Below are 26,745 nucleotides of genomic sequence, written 5' to 3' on the forward strand. Positions count from 1 at the left end.
GCAAGAGAAAACACCCATGTGTGGTGAAGATACCCATGAAGACAGCCATGCTTATGCTTACTTCACCCCAGCATTGACATGGCCAACACCTGACCTCCAGGACTGACAGGATGACCTCTGTCTATGCCAAGTTGTCTGCATCCATGTGCCAAAGACACACACGTTTGTATATGTAGGAAGGCTGCCTTTCTTTGTCAGTACTTGCATGCAGACTTGGTCCCATATAGCTAGAATTTGTACCTTGCAGAAGAGGAAGATACAGGAAACCCAAGTCTCCTTTTCCCACTGGAGAAAAGCTCAGCACTTCCTCTGTCTCACAGCTCAGGCAGCTGAGCTCTGACCTCCATCCTCTCCGATGGGAGCCCAAGGTTGGCTTGAGAAGACAGGACTATGCTCTCCTGTAAGCTGTGCTGCACTCAGCACCTACCTGAGGCCAATGCCGTGTATGTGGGAGCTGCAATATGTTCTCCAGATGGTGTGAGGATGGGTGTTAGAATCTAAAAGCTACTAGGGTAACAGGCAGGAACTAGCCCTGATATTTCCATCCTTGTTATTGGGTCTGGAGTGCCCTATAATTTCAGTCTCTGCCAAGCCCTACCTCAGTGCTGGGCCTTGTCGCTGGGACCTTTTATTCCAGTCTTCCTGAGGGTCTGACTCATGATTTCTGAGCAAAATAAAACAGTTCTGTGTTAAGTCACCAAGACTAAGCAGCCTGTCACACGGCCCTGGATGACCGGACACTTCCCACTCATAGAAGATGCTGGCAGCAGTATGCAACCTCCATCCCATTGTAGACCCTGCTATTGCCTGGCTGACTTGAAGGCCCACAATTGCCTTCCCACTTCCCACACAGGCTTCCTGGTTCTTTGACCTCTTCACACCCTACCTCTGCTACCTTCTTAGTGAAGAAAAAAAAAATGCCTGCGTTCCTAGAGGTGGCACCTAAGGACCTCTGTAAGGAGCTGTGAGGAGGGACATTATCTGAAACCTATGCAAAGGACCTGTGACTGGCACTTGGCACTGTCAGCATGCAGGGCATTGAGCAGAGGGGCAGGTCACAAAGTCACCATGTCAACCTTCCTGTTCATCATAACCCCAGGGTGTTGGGGGAAGGGCTGTACAGGCAGTGAGAGGCAGAAGCCCCAGGGCAGCTAGTATGTCCCTAGTCCCTGTGCTCTAAGTGGAGAGAAGCAGTGAGCGTTGGTGAGAGGACACAGGATTATTGTCCCTAAGTACAGGCAGAGGCACCAGAGAAAGAAGTCAGGGGTGGCTAGAACTTAGTGTACCTAGATTTTGGCAAAAGCTCCCAAATTCTAGTAGATTCGCCCACTCAGCCAAGATAATGCAGGACTATGGTCCTCAGGTGTCCTGTTCACTGCACCTGCTGCTGCTTTCAACATCCCTTGTTGCAGTACAGAGTTTCCCATACCCTCAGTCTGGCAGAAACCCCTATTCTAGGGAATCTGCTAGTTTCCAGAGTAATGAAGAACGGAAGTCGAGGGATATTGCGGATTATGATGATGATGTTCTGCAGTATTGTGATGGTGACTTTGATATTTACTTCATCTTTGACAAGTGAGTGGCCCTGGATGCCCTGGACCTAGATAAACCCCAGGTGCTTCTACCCCCAGGCATAGCATGGCCTGGGAAGGGGTGTCAGCTCTGCCAGGAGAGAACCAGGAGTCTTCTGTGAGTGAGACCAGAAGAGTTAGACCTGACTTCCTCTATGCCTAAAAAGGGGAAAGATCAGGATGTCCTCTGGGCAGTTTTATCTGGCTTATTAATTTGTCATCTCTCATTAGTTTCTTCTCTGAGTTTGAGGGAAATGAGTATCCACCTGATCTTTCAGGTTCAAGAAGCTTATTAGGACCATGGGAGGAAGCCCCCTGGACAAAGACTCTGAAATCTTAACTTCTAATGATTGCACTAGAACCACAGTTTAAGGAGAAGGTAATGGGAAGAAGATGAGAGGGGAGGGCAAGTTAACTTGGCATCACTAAGAAAAAGGATTTTTTTAATCAAAGGAGGATGAAGCCTGTATATGTCTCCTAAGGAGCACTTTGTCTGCCTGGAAGGATGAAGAATGGAGCAGGGGCTGCAATGGAGTGGTCTTCAGAAGCCCACAAGAGTGTCTGGGAAAAAGGATTGCAAACCATTGAAAAACCATTGCAAACCATGATGGCTGTGCATAATGAAAAAAGCAGGGAGAGAGAACCCAGGCCAATACCCACAATCCTGAAAGTAGACAGAGAAAGAAAAGTTGGTGGGCCCGAGAGAGGGCAACCTGAGAGCTGCCAGCTCTGAGAACCAGGCTCAGAGCAGCTCAGCTGATACACTGGAGAGAAGAGATGCTCACTAATTCTGTGCTGGTTGGGTTTGTCAACTTGACACAAACTGAAGTCATTCTGGGAAAGGGAGACTTAATCTAGACAATGTCTCCATCTGATTGTCTGTGGGCCAGCATGTGATGCCTTTTCTTGAAAAATGACTGGTGTTGGAGGGTCCAACCCCTGTGGGGAATGCCACTTGTAGACAGGTGATCCTGGGCTGTATCAAAAAGCAGACTGAGCAAGCCATGGGGAGCAAGCCAGTCAGCAGTGTCCCCTATGGTCTCTGACTCTGTTCCTGCCCTGAGATCCCTGCTTGAGTTCCTCTTCTGACTTCCCTTCGTGATGGACTGTAAGCTTCAAGATGAAATAAATCCTTTCTTTGCCCAAGTGGCTTATGATTACAGAGGTTGTCAGAGCAATGGAAAGCAAACTGAGACAGACTCCACAGCTGGGACCTGCCTTCTCAGGCTCCACCTCTCTCTGCCTCTGTTGTCTATGGTGACTGTGGAAACTGCCTAATGGAGCAAACCAGAGTTACTGAGCTATAGACCCAGGGGCTCCAGCTTCCCTCCTTCACTGCAGTGTGCCCTCGGGGAGTCTAAGTGAGAAGAGGGCAATCTGCTTTAGACTGTCCTAAAATGGAAGAGAAAAGGCTAGGATGGAATGGGTGGAGCCCAGAGCATGAGACTTTTCTGGGTCTGTGTTCCCTGTCCTCGACTGTCTGCCTCTCCTGTGCAGAAGGACCCCCAATCCCAACCCCTGCTTAGTCCATAGGTCTCACCCAGGCTTCTCTCTGCCAAGGCTTTGCCTCTGTGACAGCTATGCACAAAGGACAAGGGGATGGCCTGGCTCTGTGAGGCACTGAGAGCCCTTGCTCTTAGGACTCAGTTGTGTGAAGATAAGGTTCAGAATCACTCCCTGATCCTCTCCTGAAACCTTCCTCAGTTGGTGTTGTCTGCCTGCTGCTTCCCTCTGCACCCAGCACCCTGTGGGTACTTTTCTACTGCTTATAGGGACCTCAATCTGAGTGTCACACCCCTTCTTGACCTTGGGACAGATGGTTAAGCAGCAGCTTGAAAAAAGACCCATGCTTCCTGTGAAAAAAGAGGAAGGACCAGTCAGAAGAAACCAAATCCTCTCAGAGCACCTGCCAGCTCTCCTCAGGTGTCTTTGGCTTCTGACATACCCTTCATTCTCTCCTTGGAAGCCACACAGCTGACTGAGGGAGATCCAGATATGACTTTTCATGTCACATAGTCCCATGGTCTATCACCCCTGAGTCTGACTAGGCCTGGCTCCAGCACTGTGTGTGAAGATCTGTCGGCATTCTTGGTGAACTAGGGTGTCACCAGGGTAACCAGACTTACTATCCCAATGTCCTGCAAGAAATCTACCTGCTCCCCACCACCACTTTATCTAGAAAATATGTCTTATATTCAGTCAACAGGCCACAGGGAGGGCAGAGCTAGTGTAGGCAGGCTCCTCATGGTAAACTGAGGCACAAGTCAGGGAGCAAGAGACCTAACACAGGAGTGAAAAAAGAAAACATGCCAGGAGATGAGCAGGAATGGAGTTGAGGGAGCTTGTACACAGGCATGATGGCCTCAACTGATGAGTGGGAGTTTGGGAGATTAAAGGCCCTCAGGTCTGTTTCTCCTTGAACCACAGGGGTAACCGCCTGCCTGCGCTGTGGAATGGGATGTCTCTTGGAATGAATGGGCACAGCAATTCTTCAGCCATGGGGCTCCAGAAGGGAACTAAATAGGAAGGTCCCTAATCTTGGGTGCTCAGAGCCTAGCTAACACTCCCAGGTTGGGCAAACAAGCCCAGATGGTTGTTTCCCCTTTCTAGGGTTTGTTTTAATTATTTTGTTTCCTGGTGTCAGAACCTCTCACATGCCCTGAGACAGTGGATTATACACTAGGTAGAAGGGTAGATTTGAAGGGTCAGGGCTAGAAGTTAGCTCCTGCTGAGTCCTGTCACCCTTTTGTCTTCACTCATGGCCTCCCACAGTGGACAGCAGGTGCTGGCTCCTACCCAGAGTTTCTGGAACTTCTGCTGAGACCATTTGGGTCCAGACATTCACTGGACTTCTGTGGTTGCATGCTGGCCGCAAGAGCTCTGACTGCCTGAACAGAGTTGATGCAAATTGGAAATATGGGATTGCGAGGCTTTGAATTTAAAATATTTTTGTTTGCAGAGACCATGGAAAAAATAGGCTGTTTCAGTTCTTTGGTGACATCTGATGTTTTCCTGTGGTGCTTTGTTTTGCTTTCTCATGGTGTTGCCTAGATGGAGAGTATTTCCTGCCTCAGCCTGGCTTCCCTTCACCTGTGCTGTCCATGATCCCTCCTTACATGCTGGGCTTATTGTTCTTTAGGTTCCTGGCTCTGCATAGCTGGTGGCTGCCTTACATGACCCTAACTTGGCAGAGGAGACGATGCTCTCACAAAAGTTACACAGCATGCTCGAGGCACTCTGGAAACATCTAACTTGTATCTTCCAACTCCCAAGTCTATACAGGGTATGACTTTTAGATTTGGTTTTTGTTGTTTTTAGAAAAAACAAACAAGCATGCATTTTAAATACACACACACACACACACACACACACACACACACACACACACAAAGCCACAGTTCTTGATGAGAGGTTTTGGTGAGAGATGTTTTTGCTTTGGTGAGAAGTTTTTTCCAATACTAATTTTGTCATCTTCTTACTACATACAAATCTGTTCATATTCTCTCTTCAGCATCCAGTTTGGGTGGGTTGCATGTTTTTAGCAGTTACCCTGTTCCATCTGGGATTTAGGTTATTCCTGTTGCCAAAGTGTGAGTGCGGATACTGTGTTTCTTCTCCTGTTAGATTTGCAATATTTCACCTCCTCTTGATGATTTTAGTCATTCTAGTCACTTTGTTCCATCTTGATCAACCAAGATATAAGCCTGTCAATTTTGATGATCTTGTTGAAGAATTACATCATGATTGATTCACAAATTTCAAATTTTCTATTCTGTTTAATTTGGCTTTGTTGTAGTTCCTATCATTTATTTCCTCTTCTAGCATAGATATTATTTTTCCTTTCTCATTCTAGCTCTCTATGATGTAAAGTACATTTGTTAACTGCACATCTTCCTATACTTTTTTCAAATTAAAAAAAATTCTTTATTTTTGAAAATTCATGCATGGATACAACGAAAAATGTTCATACCCGCCTTCATTTCTTCCCTCCAGCTTCTCCCTTGTCCCTATTTCTCCCTCCCAACTTCATGTCTTTTTATTTTAATAACTCACTAATCCAGTTGCAATACTGACCTGTCCAGTAAGAGATACCAGTAATTGAAAAGGATTTTCAAAATGATTGAAAACTTGGCAATTGTGTATGACTCTGTGTGTGTGTGTGTGTGTGTGTGTGTGTGTGTGTGTGTTTAATGTGACCTATCTGGGGAGGAACTTACTTTGCTCTGAGCCCTATAGTTGTTGATTCATCTGTTTTCTTATTTCTCCATTTCCACATATTCTCTCTGACTCTTCCATGATTCCTAGCATCACACTGATGACAACCTGCTCTGTAGCTCTGTCCTTTGCATTGACACATTCTGCCAGTGGTTGGTTTGCTTGTTGATGCATATTTGTTCATAATTGTTTTATCGGCTTGATGAATTGACACACTTAGGTATGTGGAATTCTTTGACTCTTCTATCAGGTTTTTATTTACGTTCCATTTTGTCTAATAGAAATGAAAGAGTCATATATCAAACCCTAGTAAGAGTTTTGCAAACTACTGAAGACCCTTGTCTTATCCTTCCCTATTCTAGGCTCCCTCTCCAGACACAACTTCCACCTGGCTTTATCTTCAGTTACTATGCACTCATTTCAGGTATCGGACACATGCTGATTGCCATCTCCTGCTGTGTGGTTTATGCATGCTCCAACTTCTATTGAAAGCAACAAGAATTACTGCATCCCTCCTCCTTCCACCATTTCAACATGGCAACATCATTCTGATGTTTGGTTCTCAAATGTTGACACTGGACACACACTCAGGTATCTGCCAATGACTGTTCTCACACATGAATGTGACCGTGCATGCTGGAAGGTCAAGTTCTGCTCCATACTGCCTGCTTCCTCAACACCTGTCTGCCCCATGGCACTCTCCTTTGACTTTGAACCCTCTCTTTCTCTTGAATTCTGGAATCTAGATACTCCTTCAGTAGACTCTCAACCTGAATATTCCCCCGGTGTATGTGAATGGGGTGGTGTTTTGACTACCCAGGAGTATTTGGGGCAAATATTCTTCACATGCTATGGGGGAAGGGAGAAAACACAAGAATAATGCAAAAGAAAGCAGTGTCAGTGCTGTTTGATGAAAGAACTGTCTTACACATTAGCTTAAGAGCTAGGAAAGTGGGTGTTGGGAATGGGTTTCCAGTCGAGGACTTAGTTACCCGGCAATTGTCAGACACTGTAGTTTTACCAATTATGCCAAGTGCAAGAAGAGTGTGTGGAGTTTGGAGAACAATCTGGGTTCAGGTCCATGCTGGGTGAAAATGGTCTCAAAAAAGAAGTTTCTTTGAAAGCCTGGCTCTTTTCTGCTGTTGAAAGAGAATTCGCTGATATTACATACTAACCCAGAGGGAAAGTGTGATGAACATGTACTGTGAGTCGTGGTGCTGCTCATGCTGTGCATGAGGAGAGGAACAGGTTGCTCATGGAGTGTTGACAGTCACACACATGAGCATCACCTTCTGGAAGGTCACATCCATGATCACCAGAAGTAGAGCATGATGCTAGAAGACTCACCTAACACAAAAGGTCTAATCTAACACAAGAAAAGAGCCCAGGTTGGACTCAGCCTCAGTTCATACTATTTCAGGACTAAGATTTTTAAATAGAAAAAAAAACAGTATTTTAAAATAAATTTTAAGAGAGCAGCTGCCCTGAGGACCCACCCCATGTGGGCTGAACAATTTAGCTGTCATCTGGGCCCAGAAGCAACTCTTCAAGTCAGTCCACACCAACATCTACTCCCTCTACCCCTTCTGGAGGGGGCGGAGGAGCGGGTGCTGCAAACCAGATCCAGGACAAAGTCATCACCATTAAGAATGAAAACCTGAAGCGTGGCTGTGATCAAAACCGGCACTCACCACCATGAAGCAGATCTGAGAAGCCTGAGAAGAGACCCAGGAGAGGCTGTGATGGGAGACGAGACAGAGGCCATCTCCAGAGCTTGCAGAGTCCACAGAAAAACAAGAGAAAGGCATGTTTGTGTGGAGATGCTTTCAAAAACTAGATTCACAAAATTGGAAGATAGCGGAACAGAGCTGGTTGCACAGGGGAGGACGGGAAACGCCAGACAGCAATGCTGTGGTGCATGCAGTAGGCAGCAACTATATGGAGGGCCATGATCTGTGCTGCCAGTGACTAGAAAGGATGAGGAAGCTGCTTTCGCAGGTAGGGATAACTGCAGACTCACAGTTGACAGTGAAAGACATGGACGGGTTTTGTGACAACTTCTTCCCCCCACTCCCACCCTTACCACCACCACCTGCCAAGAAGTACAGTCTAGACAGCCTTTGAAGAGAGCTCTTAAAAATTGTGATAAGGGTGCTGAAGTGCTGCTCTTTGTGGCTGATGACTTCTGGCAGGTGGGATACAGAAAAGTGTCAGGTGTCTTTAAGGGGCTGGCCACTGGGAGTTTGACCATGCTCCAGTGAATCTATGGGCAACACAAATTGGACTTGGTTCCTCTTCTCCTCCTCCTCCTCCTTCTCCTTCCTCCTCCTCCTCCTGCTCCTTCCTCCTCCTCCTCCTCCTCCTCCTCCTCCTCCTCCTCCTCCATTTTTTGTTCTGGGGCAGGTCCTAAGAGGGGGTGGGTGGACCTGGCAGGATATGAAAGTGAATAGGATCAGGGTACCTTATGTGAAACTCACAAATAACCAATAAAAACATTAACTTAAATAAAAGATAAAAATAAAATAAAAACATCAGTAGACCCTCATACTACTGGCCCACACTTGGAATGGGTTTTCTCGTCTCTCCAGAGTTTTAACATTTCAAAGAATGTGGCCCTGGAGAAGTAGAGATGTGGTCCCCACTAAACAGAAGGCTGGGAAGAGGTCCGACAGGCAGTACTGAGAGTGCCTGTGCTTGCACTACCTATGGAGAACGTGATGCTGGGGGAGCTATCGTGGGCCTGTGCTCACCCACACGTGAAGGTGCCTGAACAAAGCAGCCCTCCCAAGCAGGATGGCTAGGTTCTGCAGGCTGCTAAGGAAGCTGGAATACTAAACAACTTAATCACGTGGGGGAGTTGTGTATGTGTGCATGCGCGTGTGCGTGTACGTGTGTGTGTGTGTGTGTGTGTGTGTGTGTGTGTGTGTGTGATGTCAAAACAGGACTATGAGAAAGAAACAGAAGGAAGAAGAGAAAGAACCAATGGGAGAGGAGAGGGAAAATTAGAGAAATGGGTGTGGGGACAATATGAAAAAAGTAGAATGCTATAGGCATATTGAAACATCATTAAAAACCTTTATTTTGCACACTTGCTTTAACAATTATTGAAAAGACAGAGTCTCAAGCACTCACTTTTCATGGCTGAGACCCAGCCTCCTGGAGAAACTGCCTTCACCTGCCCTTTAAATGCTGGCAAATTTAGAAGAATGAGAGGAATCTGAGGTATTATAAGGAAGGCTTGGACACAGTACTGCAGAGGGATCTGTACTTGGGAGCAGCTGGGAATCTCCCAGGGTGATAGCTGTGGTCAGCACATGGTGGGGGGAAGCAGCCCTTAGGAAGTTTCTGGGAAGAAAGGCAGGAGCATTCCTTCTCCCATGATCCACTTTGCTCTTACTGCTCAAGTCTTCCTTCCTTGCAGGTCCAGTGCCGTGACAATGTGGTCTGATCTGTACATAGCCTGGGAAGACATGGTGAAGAAATATATAAAGTATGCCTGCACACTGCAGCCCCTGTCAGGAGTGGCCCACCAGCAGGAAGATTAGGTTTGGGGTGGGGAGGCATGGGAATACCTTGTGTAGGGAGCACAGTTCAAAGCTAACATCCTAGGCAGGCCATGGGACTGAACATACTGGTCCCATGGATCTCTTCGGCACTGGCCAATCCTGCAGCAGAAATGGGGAGCAGGGGTGACAGAGGGGGAACTGAACAAGTGAAGAACAGGAGAGAAGACTGCCAGGTGGGAGGGTGGGCTCCAAGGAGGAATGTCATTGTGGGCTTGCCTGCTCAGCATGGTGCTGTTTAGTTTTAGATGTCAACTCCCACCAGCTAGAGTCACTTAGGAAGAGAGTCTCACTTAAGGAATTACCAAGGTCAGATTGACCTGTGGTCATATCTTTGGGAGCTCACCTTAACCACTAATTGAAGGCATAGGGAGATCCAACTCGTAGTGTCCTGAACTGTCAAGCACAGGTAGGCAGAATAATCGTGAGTACATCCATTTCTGCTCTTGACTGTGGGTGTATTTTGAGTAGCTGCCTCAAGCAGCTGTCATTGTGATGACCTTGAAATGATGATCTATAACCGGAAGTGTAAGCCAAAGATGCTCTTAACTCCCCTAAGTCGCCTTCGGTCAGGGAGTTCTGTCACAGCAACAGAACAGAAAGCAGCATCCCACATATGTGTACGCTACTTGAACACATGTTCACACATGTCAGTGTGTGTTGGGTTTGGAGCACAGGGGATCTTCTTAGCAATCGTTCTTCCCAGAAGCGCTATATCTCCATAGGCTTCAGAATCCCTCCACAAAATTTTCTGGACTCCCCATCTATGAAATGCCTCCATGCAGAAGACAGGGGATGGGGGCAGAGATTTTGCATATGTCCCCTCCATGGCTGCTTCTTATCAGGCTACTAGGCTGTTACATCAGTTTCTCACAAGCTGTGTTTTGTCCATAGTCCAAACCAGCGGATGTCCTTCATTCTCTTTGATGACAATGCCACAGTCCTAATGCCACTCACTTCCAACAGGTAGGTAGTGTCTGAACTCCTAGGCTTGCCTGATGGGCTGGACACAAGAGTTTCTGGCTTCTGGAAGACACTCGTGTGGCTTCCATGTTTGACCATGAGCACAGTGGCTGGTCACCAGCAATTCCAGAAATTCTCCACTCTCTTTCCCTCCATCACTTCTGCATTTTCCCTTTGGTCCTGGTGAAAACACTTAGGATATAGGGAGCTAGCAGGGCAGATACGTGCCCCCTCAGAGTCTTGCCTGTTTAACTGGGCCAGGAAAGGGATGCTTAGAGCAGAGTCCATACATAGCTAGTTCTCACTGTCCCAAAAGGAAGCCACTCAGTTCATTCTAGGTCACTTGCTGAGCCTGCTCAGCCTTGACAGGTGGATTATCGTAAATCCCCCCCACACATGTCCTTCCTGTCCCAGAATGGTAACAAGAGCTAGTCCTGCCTGCTCCAGTGTGTCCTATCTGCCTTAACAGCACCCAGCAGGCCGTGTTCTTATCCAGCCCTAGGAAAACAAGCCTCTCAGACAGCCCCTAGGTCTGATGCCCAGATTCAAATCTTCTGGACATGGAGTTTGTGTCAGGGCCCAGGTCTAAGCATATTGATTGCTGTCTTTAGTAGGGCAGAAGGAAGAGAGGCAGGCAGGTCCTCTGGCAATGAGATAGGATCAGGGCAGTGGCTCAGAAGAGTGGCATTGTCATCCCCGCCCCCATCCACTGAAGAAAAGGGCTGTGACAGCCCAAAAGGAGAGTGAAAGCAGCATTCGGTCTCCACTGGGAATATGGTGTTCCTGAGAGTCTCTGTCTCAGACTCATATCCCCAGGAGGCCACCATACACCTCAAGGGTGGTTCCTAGGAGACCTTCTGAGCAATGCTGTTACCTTTGAACTTCCTCAGTGCTAATGGGATCAGGGCCAGAGAAAGGCTCAGGACAGAATGGGGGAACAGGATCTGCTGCCCTCCCCATGCTCATAGTATCGACAGTGGCAAATCTGTGCAAGAGTTTGACGCTGGCTTGGCACTGTCAGCATGTCTCACCTCACCCTTCTTCAACTTCAGAACAGAATTCCACAAAGAGCTCACCAGAGCTCAGAGTTTTATGGCATCGGGATCAACAATACTACACAAAGCACTGACCGAGGTTTGAAGGGGCTGCAAGCACATATGGGCAATGGGTCAGTGAAGACTACCCCAGTGTCACCAATTTTTCTTCATTTCCTGGCAGGCAAATTACCAAATCCAAGCGGCCAACTCAGGAGGTGAGCTGCCTGCACCTTCAGCAGATGGGGACTCATAGTGCTGCCACCCCCCCCCCACGATCTGTGAAGATCCTGGATCTCTTCAAGTCTCTTAAAGCCAGTGCTCCCTTCCCTGTGCAGCAGGCCCCTCTGAGCACCGCACCCACCTCAGGATGCTTCTGAGATGACCACGTGTAGGCTTTGTTCTCACTGGCCTACAGATGTGCTGGCGAATAGAAAGAAGAAAGCACACAGGCTGAGCAGACTGAGGACCCTGGGAGCCAGGGATTAACTTGCCCTTCTTCTATCAGGCTTTTCTACCTCTTCCACTGTTTGACCTGCCTCATGGGCCCATGTCTCAACAGGCACAAGTGCCATGCAAAGCAAGGACCCGTGGCCCTCCACAGTGTAGTCTGTGGCACTTGTCTGGAACAGGTTGGACCATGTAGAAAAAGATGCGATGAGGACTGTGAGTCTTTGCCCAAGACACTCTGACCTGTGATTCTGAATCACTGTGCCCACCGTTGCCAGAAGGACAGCCCTGGCAAGGTGCCTAGAGCTGGCACAAGCAAACCTCACTGGGCATTATTGGAACAAGGGCTGTCCTTTCTTCCTGCTGTCCAGGGTCAGGCTTGACTTGTGGTATATGATTCACCTACCCTCATGGCACAGATTCTGTAGTTCAAGACCACAGAAGCAACTACACATTGAGACCATTGAGGGTCCGGGTCCCCTGAGTGGCAGGCCCTAACTCTCCAGGTTTTCTCTTTAATGGGTGATGCCTGGTGTCTGGGCTCCTGTCTCAGGAGGCTGAAGAGTAGGGCTCACCAGGTGTGCCTGTTGTGAACAGTATGGGGCCCGCTGCCCATCCAACATGCCGCTCTTTGCTTCTTTGTCAGGCAAGACAAGATCTAGTTTGATCATTGTTGTGGTTTGGGGGATACTGTCACCAAATGAAATAATAGAGTCTACAAAAGAGGTGAGTCTGGCCCATCCTCCCAAGGATTGAGTACATTTTGACTATGTAATCAATATCGTTCTCCTCTTAGGCTGATAAAGCTCGGAGCATGGGGGCATATGTTTATTGTGTTGGCATGAACTTCTACGACAAAAGTAAGGTAATTTAGCCCAGGTAATCGGGGGCCCTCTGAAGCCCACCCAAAGGCAGCTACCCAAACCTGCCAGAGGATGGTCTGTACCTGTCCCAGGGTACACAAACAGCAGGTTCCCTGCAGAAGCATACCTAACAGTTGAGTAAGCTGCTCTGACCTTGGCACCTCACTGTCATTGTCACCTGAGGGCGAGTGGCTGTGTCTCACATCTAGGGACACCCTGCATCCTCTGTCTCCCAGCTTGGGTCTCAAAATCCTCCTCTCTTTTGCAGTTGAGTGAAATTGCAGATGAAGAAGAGAATATATTCATTGTGGAAGGCCCATCTTCAGATTTACATGGGTTAGTAGATTTGGTAAGTATGGTGAATATAAGCAGTGTGGTGACAGCATCTCACTGGCCCCCAAGGTTCTCACTGCCAATCCATTCTTCCCTTTCTCCATCAGATTGGAATGATGACCTGCCTTGAACTCAGATATGTTGAGCCTTCCCCTCTGTGCATAAACGGTGAGATTAGAGGAGTAGCTGCTTGGCCATAGGCCATTTGCATGTATGCATATGAGAACATTGAATGCACAGTATGAGTGTGGCATGTTTGTGCAAGTGCTGTGTGATATATTGTGGGTGTGGGTGGATGTGGTGTCAGTGGCCTATGTGACATATGGTGTGGGTGACAGACAGTGCTTGTAGTTGTAGGTGTGTGTTTTTATGTCTCTACTTGTGGTAAGAAAATATGTGATATAGGATATGTGATGTGTATTTTTGTGTGCCTACTCTGTAAGGCATGTGCATCCTATGTAGCACATTGTAGCTTACATTTGGTGCTTATATATGTGAGCATGTACAAGTACATTGCCTGTGCTTCATTTGTGTAATTTGTGCTGTGTTACTATAGATGCATAAGCTCTATATGGTGCCCACATGACATGTCATTTGTGTGGGTTTTGTGTGATGTGTGTATGGTATGTGTGGTGGATGTATATGAGGTACGGGGTGTATGCTGTATGTGTGTTTGTGCTGTGTTTCATGTGTGTCTTTAAGAAGTGATATGTGATATGTTCCTATACAGTATTGAAGCAACTACACATGGACACTCAGTGCTTGTGTGTTTTGTACTTGTAACACAAGGTATTGTAAGTACAAAAAGCAAGGGTCTGTGTCAGTGGTGACAAAGTGACCGTGTATGCAATTGTCATCTTTTCATCTCAGAACAAAAATTTTAGGTGGAAAGTAGGAAAAGCACACAGCCCTTGCTATGACAATTATTTTAGATACTGTACCATCTTTGGGGATTTGTAATATTTACACAGACATGATAGGATATCTTGACGTTGGGACTCAAGTTCCATCATAAACTGCATGCTTATAGCATGAAGGTGATAATATTAGGCATTATTTCAGGCGAAACTGCATTTCAACTATGACTCACCATGAGGTTAAATGTAAATGTGAATTTTAAAAGTGTTTCCACTTTTGTAGTCCTGTTGATTCTAAAAAAAAGTCTTAAGTTCTGGAGCATTTTAAATTCCTCCTGTTCAAATGAAGGCTGTTCAAGTCTATGCCAAGAGCAATTTGGATCCTCCAAGAAAGTTCAGGTGCTGCCACGATTGTACATGTAGGGTTTACACATCCACAAAACAAGGGCATTATCCAGGGGATGATGTCAGTGGATGGAAATGGAGAATCAGGCCCAGTGAATATTCTCTGTGCTACAGGGAACAGAAGGAGGCCTACATGTTTGACAGAAATATCCATAAAGAGCCACACTCACAGAACTTGACAAGGGAACCCTCTCTCCAGCTTAGGGACCCCTGTCCATGTACCAAGAACATGCTTGTGTGGTCTCAGGGGAAGGCCACCTCTCTATGTCATGTGCTTTGTGGGGACAGGCTTAGTCTTTATGAAGAAGGCATTTACACCCTGATACAAAGGGAGAGAGGGAAGCCTGAGTCTCCATCTGAGGGGACAGTTCAGCTGCTTGGCTGCTCCCAGCCCAGGGTTCTGGCTGTGTGTTCTTCTGTGAGAGTTTCAGATTTGATAAGGTGGGACTCTGCTCACATCTAAGCTCCTCTATCCATGGTACCCAGCCTCAGGTAAAGGGCCACATGTGGCGGAAGGCTTCAGTATTTCCCCCAAGGGATAGGAATTCGATGCCATGACTGCTGGCAGATAAGAAAGAATAAATGGTGTGGTGACAGATGAGCATATAGACTCTACATTCTAGAGCCTGAAAAGTACCAAGGACATTCTAGTCCTTGGCTCTGGCTGCCACTACTCTTCCCCATATTATGGAGGAGTATGGAGTTTGGTGTCTGATCAGTGAAGGGGTAGAGGACCCTTCTCCTACAGGCTCCCTCCTGCTTCTGGGTAAAGAAGTGCAGCCTTGCAACCCCAGCCTGACTGCAGCATGTCCCTCTGAGTGTCCCTACACACACAGGCTTGGTATCTGGGTAGCTGTAACAAACTCCAGGTGAAAATACAAGTTGTCGTTTTCCTCCCTGCAGCTGTAATATGGTGACAGGTGCCTCCAGACACCAGCTCAGCCACTGACACTGACCTGTTAAACTATTGCTCATCTTGTGCAAAGATAAAACACAGAGGGTACTTGTCACTTGGAGGGAGCTCCCAAGACTGGTACCCCTAAGGAGACGAATGGACTAGTCCCTTGCACTGTTTGTGAGTCAACCTGTGTGTCATAGAAACTAGCAGGGTCAACTACATGGGGCATCTGATGCTCCTGGGGGGCCAGGAATGAGCCAGGACTATTCCATGGATCTGTCCAGATAAATGATAGTGATAGATCCAGCCTGCTTCCTGTGGGAATAGCTACCAAGATGCCTTCTCTCTGTCCTCTATGTATTGGACCCAAAACCAGGGACTGGGCCTACGGCTGTTAGAAAGAAACAGTTGGCTAATGAGCTGTGGTCTTCAGTGGGGGAGGAAGAAGGAACAGCTGAAGAAGGATATGTTGGCTTAGCAGCTGAAACAAAATCTTCACCCAGGAGAAACACTCTTGGATGGCCCGGAGCCTCCCCTGCCTCCCATGTTCTATCTTTTCTAGAGTCTCCAGCCTGAAGCCATGGGGGTTCACAATTGCTCTCTGTATGCTTGGCGCGTTTGGCAGGCTTGTTAAATCAGAAATGTCGAAGAAAGTTGATCAGCTTGTGCGAGGTTCCACTCAGCTAATTTGGCACAGACCCTTGGTGACATAGAAGAATTTGGGCTGCAGAGCCCAAAGACCTTGGCACAGACACAGCTGTTCCCTCTCACAGGGTCCTGGAAATCCTGTCTGAGGCCAAAATAAGCAATGCACCCAGGGCCATACCACCTCTTCCTCATGTTGTCCTTACAGAAACTCACCCATTGGTCTTAAGGGGATATGGTTTTCACAATGCAAAGGATCTCACTGAAGTTACTTGCAGATTCAAGTTCAGTAATACGAATATCATCAGTAAGTAACCCCATTCAGTATCTCAGAATTGCATACCTTCCCCACCAATCTTTCCTCTCAACCAGGCAAGATTCCCACCCTTGCTGACCCATTCCGACATGGCACTGTGAGGCACTAGAAAGAGTGTCCACATGGCAGAGCCAGTCACCTTTCCTCTTATGAATATAAGAAGATCATAAATCCGTAGTTTCTGAGGTTATCTGGAGTAGGCTTCATTCCTTCAGGAGGCTGGACTGACACTGACCTGCCCTCATCACCTGGGAAAGTGCTGCTGGTCGGGTCAGGAAGCTGGAATCCTTGCCAGCAGAGATTCAGCTCAGTTCTCTCCTCCAGACCAAACTTAGGAGGTGAGATGAGAATGTCACAATTATGTGTCCTTCTCTGGTTCCCACAGAAATCATCATCATCATTCCCCGACACACACTGGCTTCCCTAGCTTGGCAAATGGCATCCATACAATCTCGCCAGTCATAAATCCCAAAGTCTTCCTTGACTTCTGTAAATACAACCCCTACACCTGCCAGCAAGTTCTGTGGCCTCTATGTCCAGTGTTTGCACAGCTCCAGCAGTCAGCAAACTTGAAACAAAGCAATACCTCTTCCCACAGCTCAGCCCACCCTCCCTTCCTTGTCCCTTCCTCCTCAGAAACCTCAGCAGACATGCTGAAATTCTGTCAGTTCATCCCCTGGCTGCTTCTCATTGGTCTCACTTTAAACATCAGCTCAGAGAGGATGGCCATGGTCCACAATATGTCAAAGGACCTAGAATTATTCATGGACTGAAACACCAGCCATTTGCTTTCAGTCATTAGCAAAGTGCTAAGGTGTCAACTCTACTTGTCATGCACAGCTTGGGTGGACTCGGGTAGATCAGCATGAGTATTGACATTTCTCTTTGTTTCATTTCCTTTAGGGAAAAACCCAACTGATTTGAACTCCACTGTCATTATTTGTCCTAGACCAAAAATACAGCAATCTGGACAGTAAGTGCTGACAATTCTTGACGCTGTAATTCCAGAGATCATGTAGCCCTCATGGTGTAGAGCATTTGGTTTCCCCTCTGTTGTAGAGTATCTGTTTGTCTGCAGGTGAGCTCTAGATGCTCTACCGCCTGTCCTTGTTGGTGATATCCATGATAGGCAGGGTCTGCCCAGTGCTCAGAGCTGAGAGCAAGAGACAGTAAGCCTGAGCATCGATACCTAGAGTTCCACGACACCTTCCAAAGCGAAGACAATAAACTTTGTAAGTCCAGAGAATTGCACAAAGCATGAAGCAACACTCCCTTGTTCATAGCCTACTGCTATGATGATATCAAAATCCATGAGGGCTCCTTATGTCCTGAACCAGACACTTGACCATAATTGCACAAGTTGACTCCTTGTGCTTTGGATAGTAATCTCTCACTACTCACCTGTCCACTCTGAGAAGTCCAAGTGCTAGAAGTCCAGGGTTGCTACCATGAAGAAAGCCCCTGCCCAGGTACTGATCTCTAGGCTGCTTCTTGAGGTCTGCCTTTCTGTGCATTTAGAACCATCTTAGTTGATGTTAGCCTGAACAACGAGAGAGACTTTCTTGCCCACACCATCCCAGTGAATACGTCTGACTGTGTGAGTATCCCAGTGGGAATAATGGCCCTGGCTAGGCAGAGGCCCTGTATTTCTAAGAGAATACAGCTTCTCCTAGAAAGTCAAAGATGGTGAGGGTGCTAGATGTGACCTGGGGGCAGCTCGAGCTATATAAGCACTTTGGGTGGCTCACCCTATTTCTAGAAAAGAAGGGTAAGGGGGTGGGCAGGTGCCATCTTGACAATAGCCATCACCATCACTGCCACCCTCCACGTGGCCTGTGCTTACAGCCAAGCTGTTTGCAAGTCCCAATGACCTCACATCAGTGCTATCTTGCTCTCAGTCGCTTGAAGCAGGACCAAACTTCTGACCTCATTGTGAGTGACCACCCAGAGAGCAGCCAGGATGGAGCCTGAGCCCTAAACTTGCAAGTGCCCATGAGGGAAGATGCTCCTTCCCCTGTGCTGATAGCAATCTAGAACTCAAGAAGGGGGAGGGGAGCAAGTTCCACACTGTGGAGGTAGGAGGCAAGAGAGTGTTCTATATCTTGGGAGGCATGCAGCAGCAGCCTGGCCTTCTCTCAGAAATCTGGTCATCTGTAGTCCAGCGTATTGTCAGCTGAGACCACAGTGAAAGCTGAGATCCACAGAGTGCCAAGGAGCCTGGGCTGTCCTCACCTGGGTTCAGAGCAAGGCCAGAGACCTACTCGTGAGCCCTCCTGTGGCTCCTTGAGGCCAGCTAACTTAAGAGAATGGAGAGGAGGCAGAAGGATGGAAGCACTGGACATCCAGGAAGAACACTCCTTGCTGCTCCACATTAAAGCTAGGCTCTCTGCTAAGGATGCTGGTCTTTCTTTCCCTCAGAAACCACTAGTGAACACCATTCCTGTTCCTGAAACCTCTACCCTACCACCAACGACAACTCCAAAAACTTTACCAATAATTACTCCACTCCCCAGTAATCTACTTCCTCTAAAGCCTCCAACTCGTACTCCACATCGTCCTCGACCTCCTCGACCTACTACTCAACCTCCTCCTCAACAACCTCCTCCTCAACAACCTCCTCCTCAAACACCTCCTACTCAAACGCCTCCTCAACAACCTCCTCCTCAACAACCTCCTCCTCAACGTCCTCCTCAACCACCACCACAGCGTCCACCTCAAACTCAACCTCAACCTGCCCCCGCACCACCATGGCAACAGCGTCCACCTCAAACTCAACCTCAACCTGCCCCCGCACCACCATGGCAACAGCGTCCACCTCAAAATCAACCTCAACCTGCCCCCCAACCACCATGGCAACAGCGTCCACCTCAAACTCGACCTCAACCTGCCCCCACACCACCATGGTGGCAACAGCGTCCACCTCAAACTCAACCTCAACCTGCCCCCGCACCACCATGGTGGCAACAGCGTCCACCTCAAACTCAACCTCAACCTGCCCCCGCACCACCATGGCAACAGCGTCCACCTCAAAATCAACCTCAACCTGCCCCCGCACCACCATGGCAACAGCGGCCACCTCAAACTCGACCTCAACCTGCCCCCACACCACCATGGCAACAGCGGCCACCTCAAACTCGACCTCAAACTGCCCCCCAACCACCATGGTGGCAACAGCGTCCACCTATATATCAACCTCCTCCTCCCCGTCCTACAACTCCTCGACCAACACCTCCTCCTCCACCCCCTTCCACCACCTCCACCACCACCACCACCACCACCACCACCACCACCACCACCACCTCCACCACCTCCACCACCACCACCACCACCACCACCACCACCACCACCACCACCTCCACCACCACCTCCACCACCACCTCCACCACCACCTCCACCACCACCTCTACCACCACCTCCACCACCACTTCCACCTCCATCTCCACCTCCACCACTACCACGACCTCCACCTTACCGCCAACTTCATCTGTGCCTTGCACACAGCGCCCTGTTCCCCCACTGAAAGAGCCAAGCCAAGAAGTTTTGGTCAGCAACATGGTGCTGAGCCTGATGATGATCCCTGTGTTGCTGTGGTGGGTCTGGTGGCTGAGCTGTAGAAAAGTGAGTACCCTCTACCCTGCCAGGGATATGGATATGGGACAGCGGCATGACATTTTCAGCCTGCTGATGGTGAAGCTGAGCATTCTTGAGGGACTTCCTTGGAGCACTCTAGAACACACCGTGTGTGCTTACACATGTGCTCCTGGGACCGTTTTTTATCCTTTACTCCAGATGGTCATCTGTAGGGCCAAGTTACCACAGAACCGTTTTAGTAGCCTCCTGTACTGTGACAAAATACATGAAATCATCAACTTTAAAAGAAGAAAGTTTTATTTTGGCTCACAGAACTTGGAAGTTTTAGGTCATAGGTCCCTTTCCTTTAAGCCTGGGACAAAGCAGCATATTGTGATGAGATTGGGGGACAGGAAAGTCCACACCCCATCTCCATTCTAAAGGAGAAAGTTATTCTAGGAACCACTGTCAATGATTAACTTCCTTCCATGGATTCCCCGGTGTCCACCATAGGCTGCACAACCTCCACATAGCAACATAGGTTGGAACCAAGACTTTAGCATACAGGGAATCTAGGAAATAGTTGTTCAAACCATAATAGTTCATCCCATTCCTGTCTTGTTTTATCCTTTAGCCTCCCAAAACATTGCCAGCATGTGCACCAGAGCCAAAGGTAAGTCATTCCTTGTATCCTGGTATGGCCACATGTCAGAGAGCTGAGTGACCAGCACAATGAAGCATTGTGCAGCCTGTACCCAGGGCCTCCCACTCCCTCAGCAAAGACAAGAGGTGAGAGTTCTGCAGAGGTTGTGGGACTCTCAAGACACTAGATGACAAACATTACAAGAACCTTCTGATCTAGACCTTGATCAAACAATCAGCATAAACAGCTGCTCCTATTGCCTGGGGGGCTTTCAGGAGTCTTCAGTGGACTCTGGTTGATGCTGAGGTTGCAGCTAGGATGCTGAGAGTAGAGCTTTCTCCAGATGAGAAGCCCTGATTCTCATCTCTGAGCTGAGGGTGGGGAGGTGGGAAGGTGGAGTCTCCTGACTCCTGTGGATCTGCCTTCATGCCTGGACCCTGGCAAGGTAGAAGAGGTGGCTGGGATCAGCCTAGGGATCTGAGGGATAAGGAGTGTGAAAGAGTCCAGGCTGGCCAGGACCTGTGATAGATGTCCCCAGGGAAGCACAGGAAAAGGTGGGGAAGCATCTGTGGCTTACATCTGGTGAGGACCAGAAGTCAGAGAGAGGCTGGGGCAGGTGCAGCCTGGCTTTAGGCTGAAATGGGAGCAGCCTCCCTGTCCTGGTGGTTGCATATTGGCCTGGATGAGGATGACTCTGCAGCCAGAGACAGATGGAAGGGACAGTTGCCTGCTAGTGCTGGCCCACGGTACAGCAACCAGGCCAGACTTCTGCCAGCAAGGCTGGACTCGGGAGAGCCAAGGGCTCAGAAGGGGGCAGTTATTGTTTCATGGAGCTCCATATCTGAAAACTGTGGGGAGGAGGCTCCCTGGTTTTCTTCCCATGGGAATATCTCCCCACAGTGTAGGAGACATCCTTCCATTTAACCCAAAACAATCACTGGGTGAACCCACAGAGCCAGGTGCTGTGCAGGGCACAACAGTGCCCCGGTTCCAGGAGGAGCAGACAAAGCTCACACAGGCTATCCTCCCCTCTACCAGCCCAGAGAGGAAGAAACTCCTCCTGTGTCTCCCCCACCACCTGCACCACCGGTGGACACCTCCCCCATTGTGGTCATCTGCTCTTGCGGCTGCTGCCATGATGTTCGTGTGAGCGAATGCCCAGAGGTAAGAGGACCCTTTGGGGGCTATGACTCCAGGCTCAGTTCAGCAGTACAGGCACACATAGGTCTAACAGCAGAGTTCTAGGGGTAGGAGAGAATATGGCTTGTGGGACCAGCCTGGATTGACTTGTTCAAGATGACATCCAGTGTCTGTCCTCCACAGCTGGAAGGGCAGAACACAGGCCTCCCCCACCATTCCTGAACTCTATAAACGCTTGAGTCTCCCTTTTTCACTATTGAAGTCTTAGGACAGTAACCACTGAGTGCTCTAACTGGCAAGACCCTGGTCCTCAGAGTCATTGCTCCAGCCAGTGTCTCTGGACAATGTTCCAGCCACCATTAAGTATCTCTGATACCACCCTTAGAATGTGGGTAACTCAAGACACAGTGAGTGACACGAGGCTCAGAGACAATAAAAACGGGAAGTGCAGGCTCTGTAAAACCTCTACCCACTCTGAAAACTGGTAAAAAGACAGGGGCCTTGGTCCCTTGATCTTTTCATACACAAGAAGGAAAAAATGGGCCCATGTTTGTGCTTCCTGCTGAAGGAGGCCCTGAAGAGTGTGGAGGAGGGCTCTAACAAAGAACCCCTACAAAAGCATTGCAGATACCTTCTGTGGAGTCAAGACCTGGAAAGCAGTCATTCAAGCCTGTGTTCATCTTCTTTTCCCCAAAGGGTGTAAGTCCACCTTGGGAAGAGAGAAATTAACAAAGCACCAACCCTGGATAGAGAGGACCCACAAGGGCAGCATTTAGGAAGAAAGAGTCTATTAGGCTTCATTCTCCTCCTCACTGTTCTCTCTCAGGGAAGGACCTATCACTTCATTTTGAGAACTTTGGTTGTCCATAGTTGTTAAGGCCATCTGAGAGGTTGGTTTCTTCCTCTAATGCCCTTTTATGGTCACAAAAATAAATCCACACCTTCCAGAGAGGGAGGAAGTCTCTGACAGTTACATGACCTAGCTTGAAAAGCCTGGCTCCACCCACTCAGGGCCTTTGGCAAACAGCTGCAGAACCTATCCATATGGGGCCCACCACAAGAGCCAGGGATCTTTGGCCTCTCTGGACTGTCCCAGGACACCTGCTTCTGAACAGGACAGAGACCTCTCCTGTGTGGCCCCAGGTGCAGGTCCTCACATTCTCAGGTCCCACTCTCCAGGTCAGTGCCCACATCATGTCTCTCCTAAAAGCATCTGCTCATCATCAAACACCCTAGAGCCTCCAAACATCTCCAAAGCCCGCTACTGGCTTCTCTTTTCACAGAAGCACTGTCTTGTCTTCTCAAACTGTCCCACAGTCACAATCCCACACATTCAAGCATCTGAGCCCCTCAGAAAGAATGCTGGGGATTTCTTCACCATTCCCTAGGGACAGAATCATGGGAAACAGGAATCCTTGTGCATTCTGAGACACAGCCCAAGCCCTGATTCTTCCTCATGACTTCCCCTGCATTTCAAGTTCACAATATGCAACTTCCATCCCTAAGCTGCCACCAGTTGCCACTGATATGGTCTCAATCTAGTGACCAGGTGAGAGGAAGCCAGGGCCACTCCTAGAGGGCAGAATGCCAGGTGCTTTTTCGTTGTTGTTGTTGTTGTTGTTGTTTCCCTGTGCTGGTTGAGCTCTGTTTGATTTCTGCCTGAGAACATGGGCACACAGAGCCATGTTCCCAGCATGAACTGAGGAAAGCCCAAGACTCGAGACCTGATGCTAATGAGCCCTCTGGGGTGGCTTCTGGATGTGGTCCTCGTGCAATCCACAGCTGATCACTGGGCCAGGAGGACTGGCTGCCAGGCATGATTGATGCTGCTGGGTTGCCATCGCTGATATGCTTACCAGATAACAGAAGTCCCCAACCATGGCCTAACCTTGCACTCGCCCCCAGTGTCTGCGCCAGAATACATGCAGCCCTCATCATCTGTGTCTGTCCTGAGATTTTTGCATTTGGGAGTCTGGAACAGAAATCACTTTGGTTTCTAGAACTGAAGCCTCAGCTTGCTTTGGCATGTAGCTCCTCCTTTCTCTGCAAAGTGAGTAGGGCAGAGCCTTCCAGGGCCTTTGTGCTCCTCTCACATAACCCCTTGGTTTCAATAGGATCTCTCCCCTGTGTCTCCAGCATGTTTTTCCATCCCCAAATTCCTGACTGAGCCACAGAGTCCTTTCTGCCAGGTAAGGAGCAAGAGCCACTGGTCCCAAGAGTTGAGGCTGCAAATCTTGCAGGCCTCCACAGCAAGCCTGTTTCAGCCTCCAGCAGTGGGTCTGAAGGACAGCTCCCAGGGGAGAGAAACTTCCTCCAGGCCCAGCCTGTGATGATGCTAGAGCAGACCCCACCCCCTGAGCAGGCAGTGTAGCCTCCTGGGTTACTTTCAATGACCCTTTTGTGCTCTCAACTTTCTTCTCTTCCTGCAGGAGCAGTGCCCCAACCTCAACCTCCCAAGCTTCCTCTCTTCTGAAGTTTCCTCCTCGCCCCCAGGCCCTGAGTACCTGTTTGTGCACTCCTGTTCTCAGTGCTCTCATCACCCAAACAGTTGTTCCAGGACACTACCCTAGTTCCTTCCCTCTGCCCAGGTGTCTCCCAGAACCCCACTGTCACTCACTCCCCTTCAGCTGATCTCTCAGACCCTACAGAGCCAAGATTGAGAGGTCTTTGCTGCTGATTTGAACCCATGTCTCTGTTCTTGGATTTCATTTTTAAAAGAATTGGAATGTGTTGCTTATTAAGAAGTTTGACATCCAAAGGTAAACCTCAGATCTGTTTCTGTGGCACCTGAAAGGACAAAACTTCGTGGAGTCACGTGGCTAGGCATGGATGCGTTCCACAGCTTTGTCACCAGATCAGTGACACACAGGTTGTTAAGTCTAACGCCCCATGAAAAGCAGTTCCAATTACATCCTGCCTCATCCTAAGAGCAATTTAACTGCCGCTGAAGCTCACCTGGAACTATAGGTATGGACCATTCCACCTGGCTTTTTAGGTTAATGCTGGCCCCCAACTGAGGTCCTCATATTTGCATGCCCAATGCTTTACTAAGGGAGCCAGTGGTTCCTTACTAAGCTAGCCCAGGGGTTCTCCCGCTGATAGGCACAACCCCGTTGGGGACCCATATCAGATTTCCTGCATATCCCATATTTATAATGCGATTCATAGCAATAGCATAATTAGTTACAAAGTAGCAAAGAAACAGTTTTATGGTTGGGAGTCACCACAACATGAGGAACTGTATTAAGGGGTGGCAGCATTAGGAAGGATGAGAGCCACTGTTCTAAACGCTTGGTTAAACTTTTATTCTCTCTCTCTCTCTCTCCCTCTCTCTCTCTCTGTGTGTGTGTGTGTGTGTTGTTTTGCAAAGAAGTTTTAAGTCATGTTTAACAAAAGCCAGAGTGTTCCTACTGCACTGTCAGACAGGAAAGCGTGTGTGGACCTGATTGGCACCTGGCAGGGCCCCATACGCAGTCCCATTAGGCAGGGTCCAGAGAGAAGTGACAACATATATTCCTGAGCACATCACTCAAGGTGACATGTGTATGTGTCGAGAGACACTGCCTGCAAGCACTGGACACACAGAGAATAATGTTTACGGTATTTATGATACCGAGAAAAGTGTATGTATACAAGAGAATTTTTGTCTATTCCCTAGAAGCAGGGTGTTTGTGGCTGCTTCTACCTAGTTGCTGCTCTGTGTCTGAATAAGGCTCAGTCCACACTTCTGAGCTCTCCATGTGAGTATCACATGTAGACTGCCCTTCTAGGGAGCCTGGGAACCCACCTAGCATATGTCAGTCCAGCTTGCTACCTCACTGAAAGTGAAAGGCTGGTTTGTGAGCGTGTTGGGGGCCTTTGTGCTCTAGCTGCCATGAATTAGACTTGCAGCCCTGGCTGGAAGAGAAGAGCATTGCTCAGGAGCTGTAGGACTTGGGAACAAAATCCCCTTCACTCCTGCCATCCTGGTGAGAGCTCTCACCAGGCTCTCAGTGGTGGTCAGTGTCAGAGAGAGCAAGGGCAAAGGGCCCACATCATCAAGTCCCCTTGTCACTCAGTCACTCACTTGTTCAGCCAGTCTGGCATCAGTCAGAGAGCTCCTACCCAAGTGAAAAAAAGAAGAGAGGGCACAGCCCTCAGTTACCTGACTTAAAAGGAGGCTGCATTTTGTTCTACTGCCCACTGAGTCTCTGCTCTCATGTTTTCGGGATAAGCAGGATATTTTTAGACAAGTGTCGCTTTGGACATCATCCAACCAAAGTAGACAGAGGCAATTCTTAGCCTAGGCCAGGATGGTAGAGAGACTCCTTGACTGAACATTATGCAAATCACATGACACATCCTTAGAAGAGACAAAATGAGCCAGGGTGGGCAAGGTAATGAGTGGTCGCAACAGAGACCACCAAGCACTCTTCCTATAAAAGAAGGCACCGGTGGCACATGACCAGGTGTGCCCCAGCCCGCGGGGCTTCAACAGGGTTCCTAAGGTGAAGAGATTGGAAGGAATGGGGGGGTAGGGACAAGAGATGCAGGAATGAAAGCCAAGTCTGTTTGTCTGATCAAGGATTCCATTTATTAGAAATTTTTACCCAACTTGTATAGGGAGAAGGCAGGAAAGGGGGAAGGTTAATCTACTGCTGCAGGAAATAGGAAGAGTGCTTTCATGGGTTAAATATTGCACCTGCAAGATACCATAGGGATGTTCTCTTAAGATATCTTACAGATGCTCTAACAAACAGATGTCCTCACAATCTATCACCCATGATTTAGGGTTTTAGATAACTCTTTCACTAAATAGCTTTAGGTCTCCACTAAATGACCTTTGCTCTCTACTTGGCTTTGGCTTCAGTAACTACCTTTGTCTCCACTAGATAGCTTTGACTTTGGCTTCTGTAGACAGCCTTGGCTAACTAATTGACTTTGGCTTCCATAGATACCTTTGTCTTCACTAGATAGCTTTGGCTTTGGCTTCTGTAGATAGATTTGGCTCCCAGCACAGGTGGAGAGGAGGTTCTGCTACCTTCTATACTGACCTCTCTGAGAGCAACTTGCATGCCAGGCAGTATCAAAAACAGCTAGTGGGCTGAGCCTACCAGGACTCCTCTTGGTGTGTGAGACCCCTCAAGGATTCAGTAATGGAAGGTTTTCATTGGCACCTATTGAGAACAAACTAACTTCTGCAGATGTCTGAGAGGCATCTTTTCTGTGATCCAAAGACAAAAGCAGAACTGAATCCCCAATGGCAAGACCCCATACCTTTCTGTCTGTCTGACCCCTAC

At 48.4% G+C, this 26,745-nt stretch overlaps 1 protein-coding gene across 1 annotated transcript; it reads left to right on the forward strand.

Moving 5' to 3' along the window:
* The first annotated feature begins 1,342 nt into the window (after window positions 1-1,342).
* Window positions 1,343-25,396, forward strand: LOC110548025 (anthrax toxin receptor-like). Its single transcript, XM_060391690.1, is given in 17 exon segments — window positions 1,343-1,575; window positions 9,208-9,276; window positions 10,244-10,315; window positions 11,531-11,564; window positions 12,394-12,522; window positions 12,593-12,661; window positions 12,928-13,008; window positions 13,100-13,160; window positions 16,006-16,104; window positions 17,017-17,086; window positions 17,632-17,712; window positions 19,347-19,400; window positions 19,402-19,539; window positions 19,620-19,731; window positions 21,365-21,490; window positions 23,896-23,966; window positions 25,336-25,396. Coding segments are annotated over 17 exon segments (1,560 nt in total).
* The last annotated feature ends 1,349 nt before the right edge of the window (window positions 25,397-26,745 follow it).

The sequence above is a fragment of the Meriones unguiculatus genome, chromosome 9, assembly GCF_030254825.1.
Source record: "Meriones unguiculatus strain TT.TT164.6M chromosome 9, Bangor_MerUng_6.1, whole genome shotgun sequence".
NCBI classification, from domain to species: Eukaryota; Metazoa; Chordata; class Mammalia; order Rodentia; family Muridae; genus Meriones; species Meriones unguiculatus.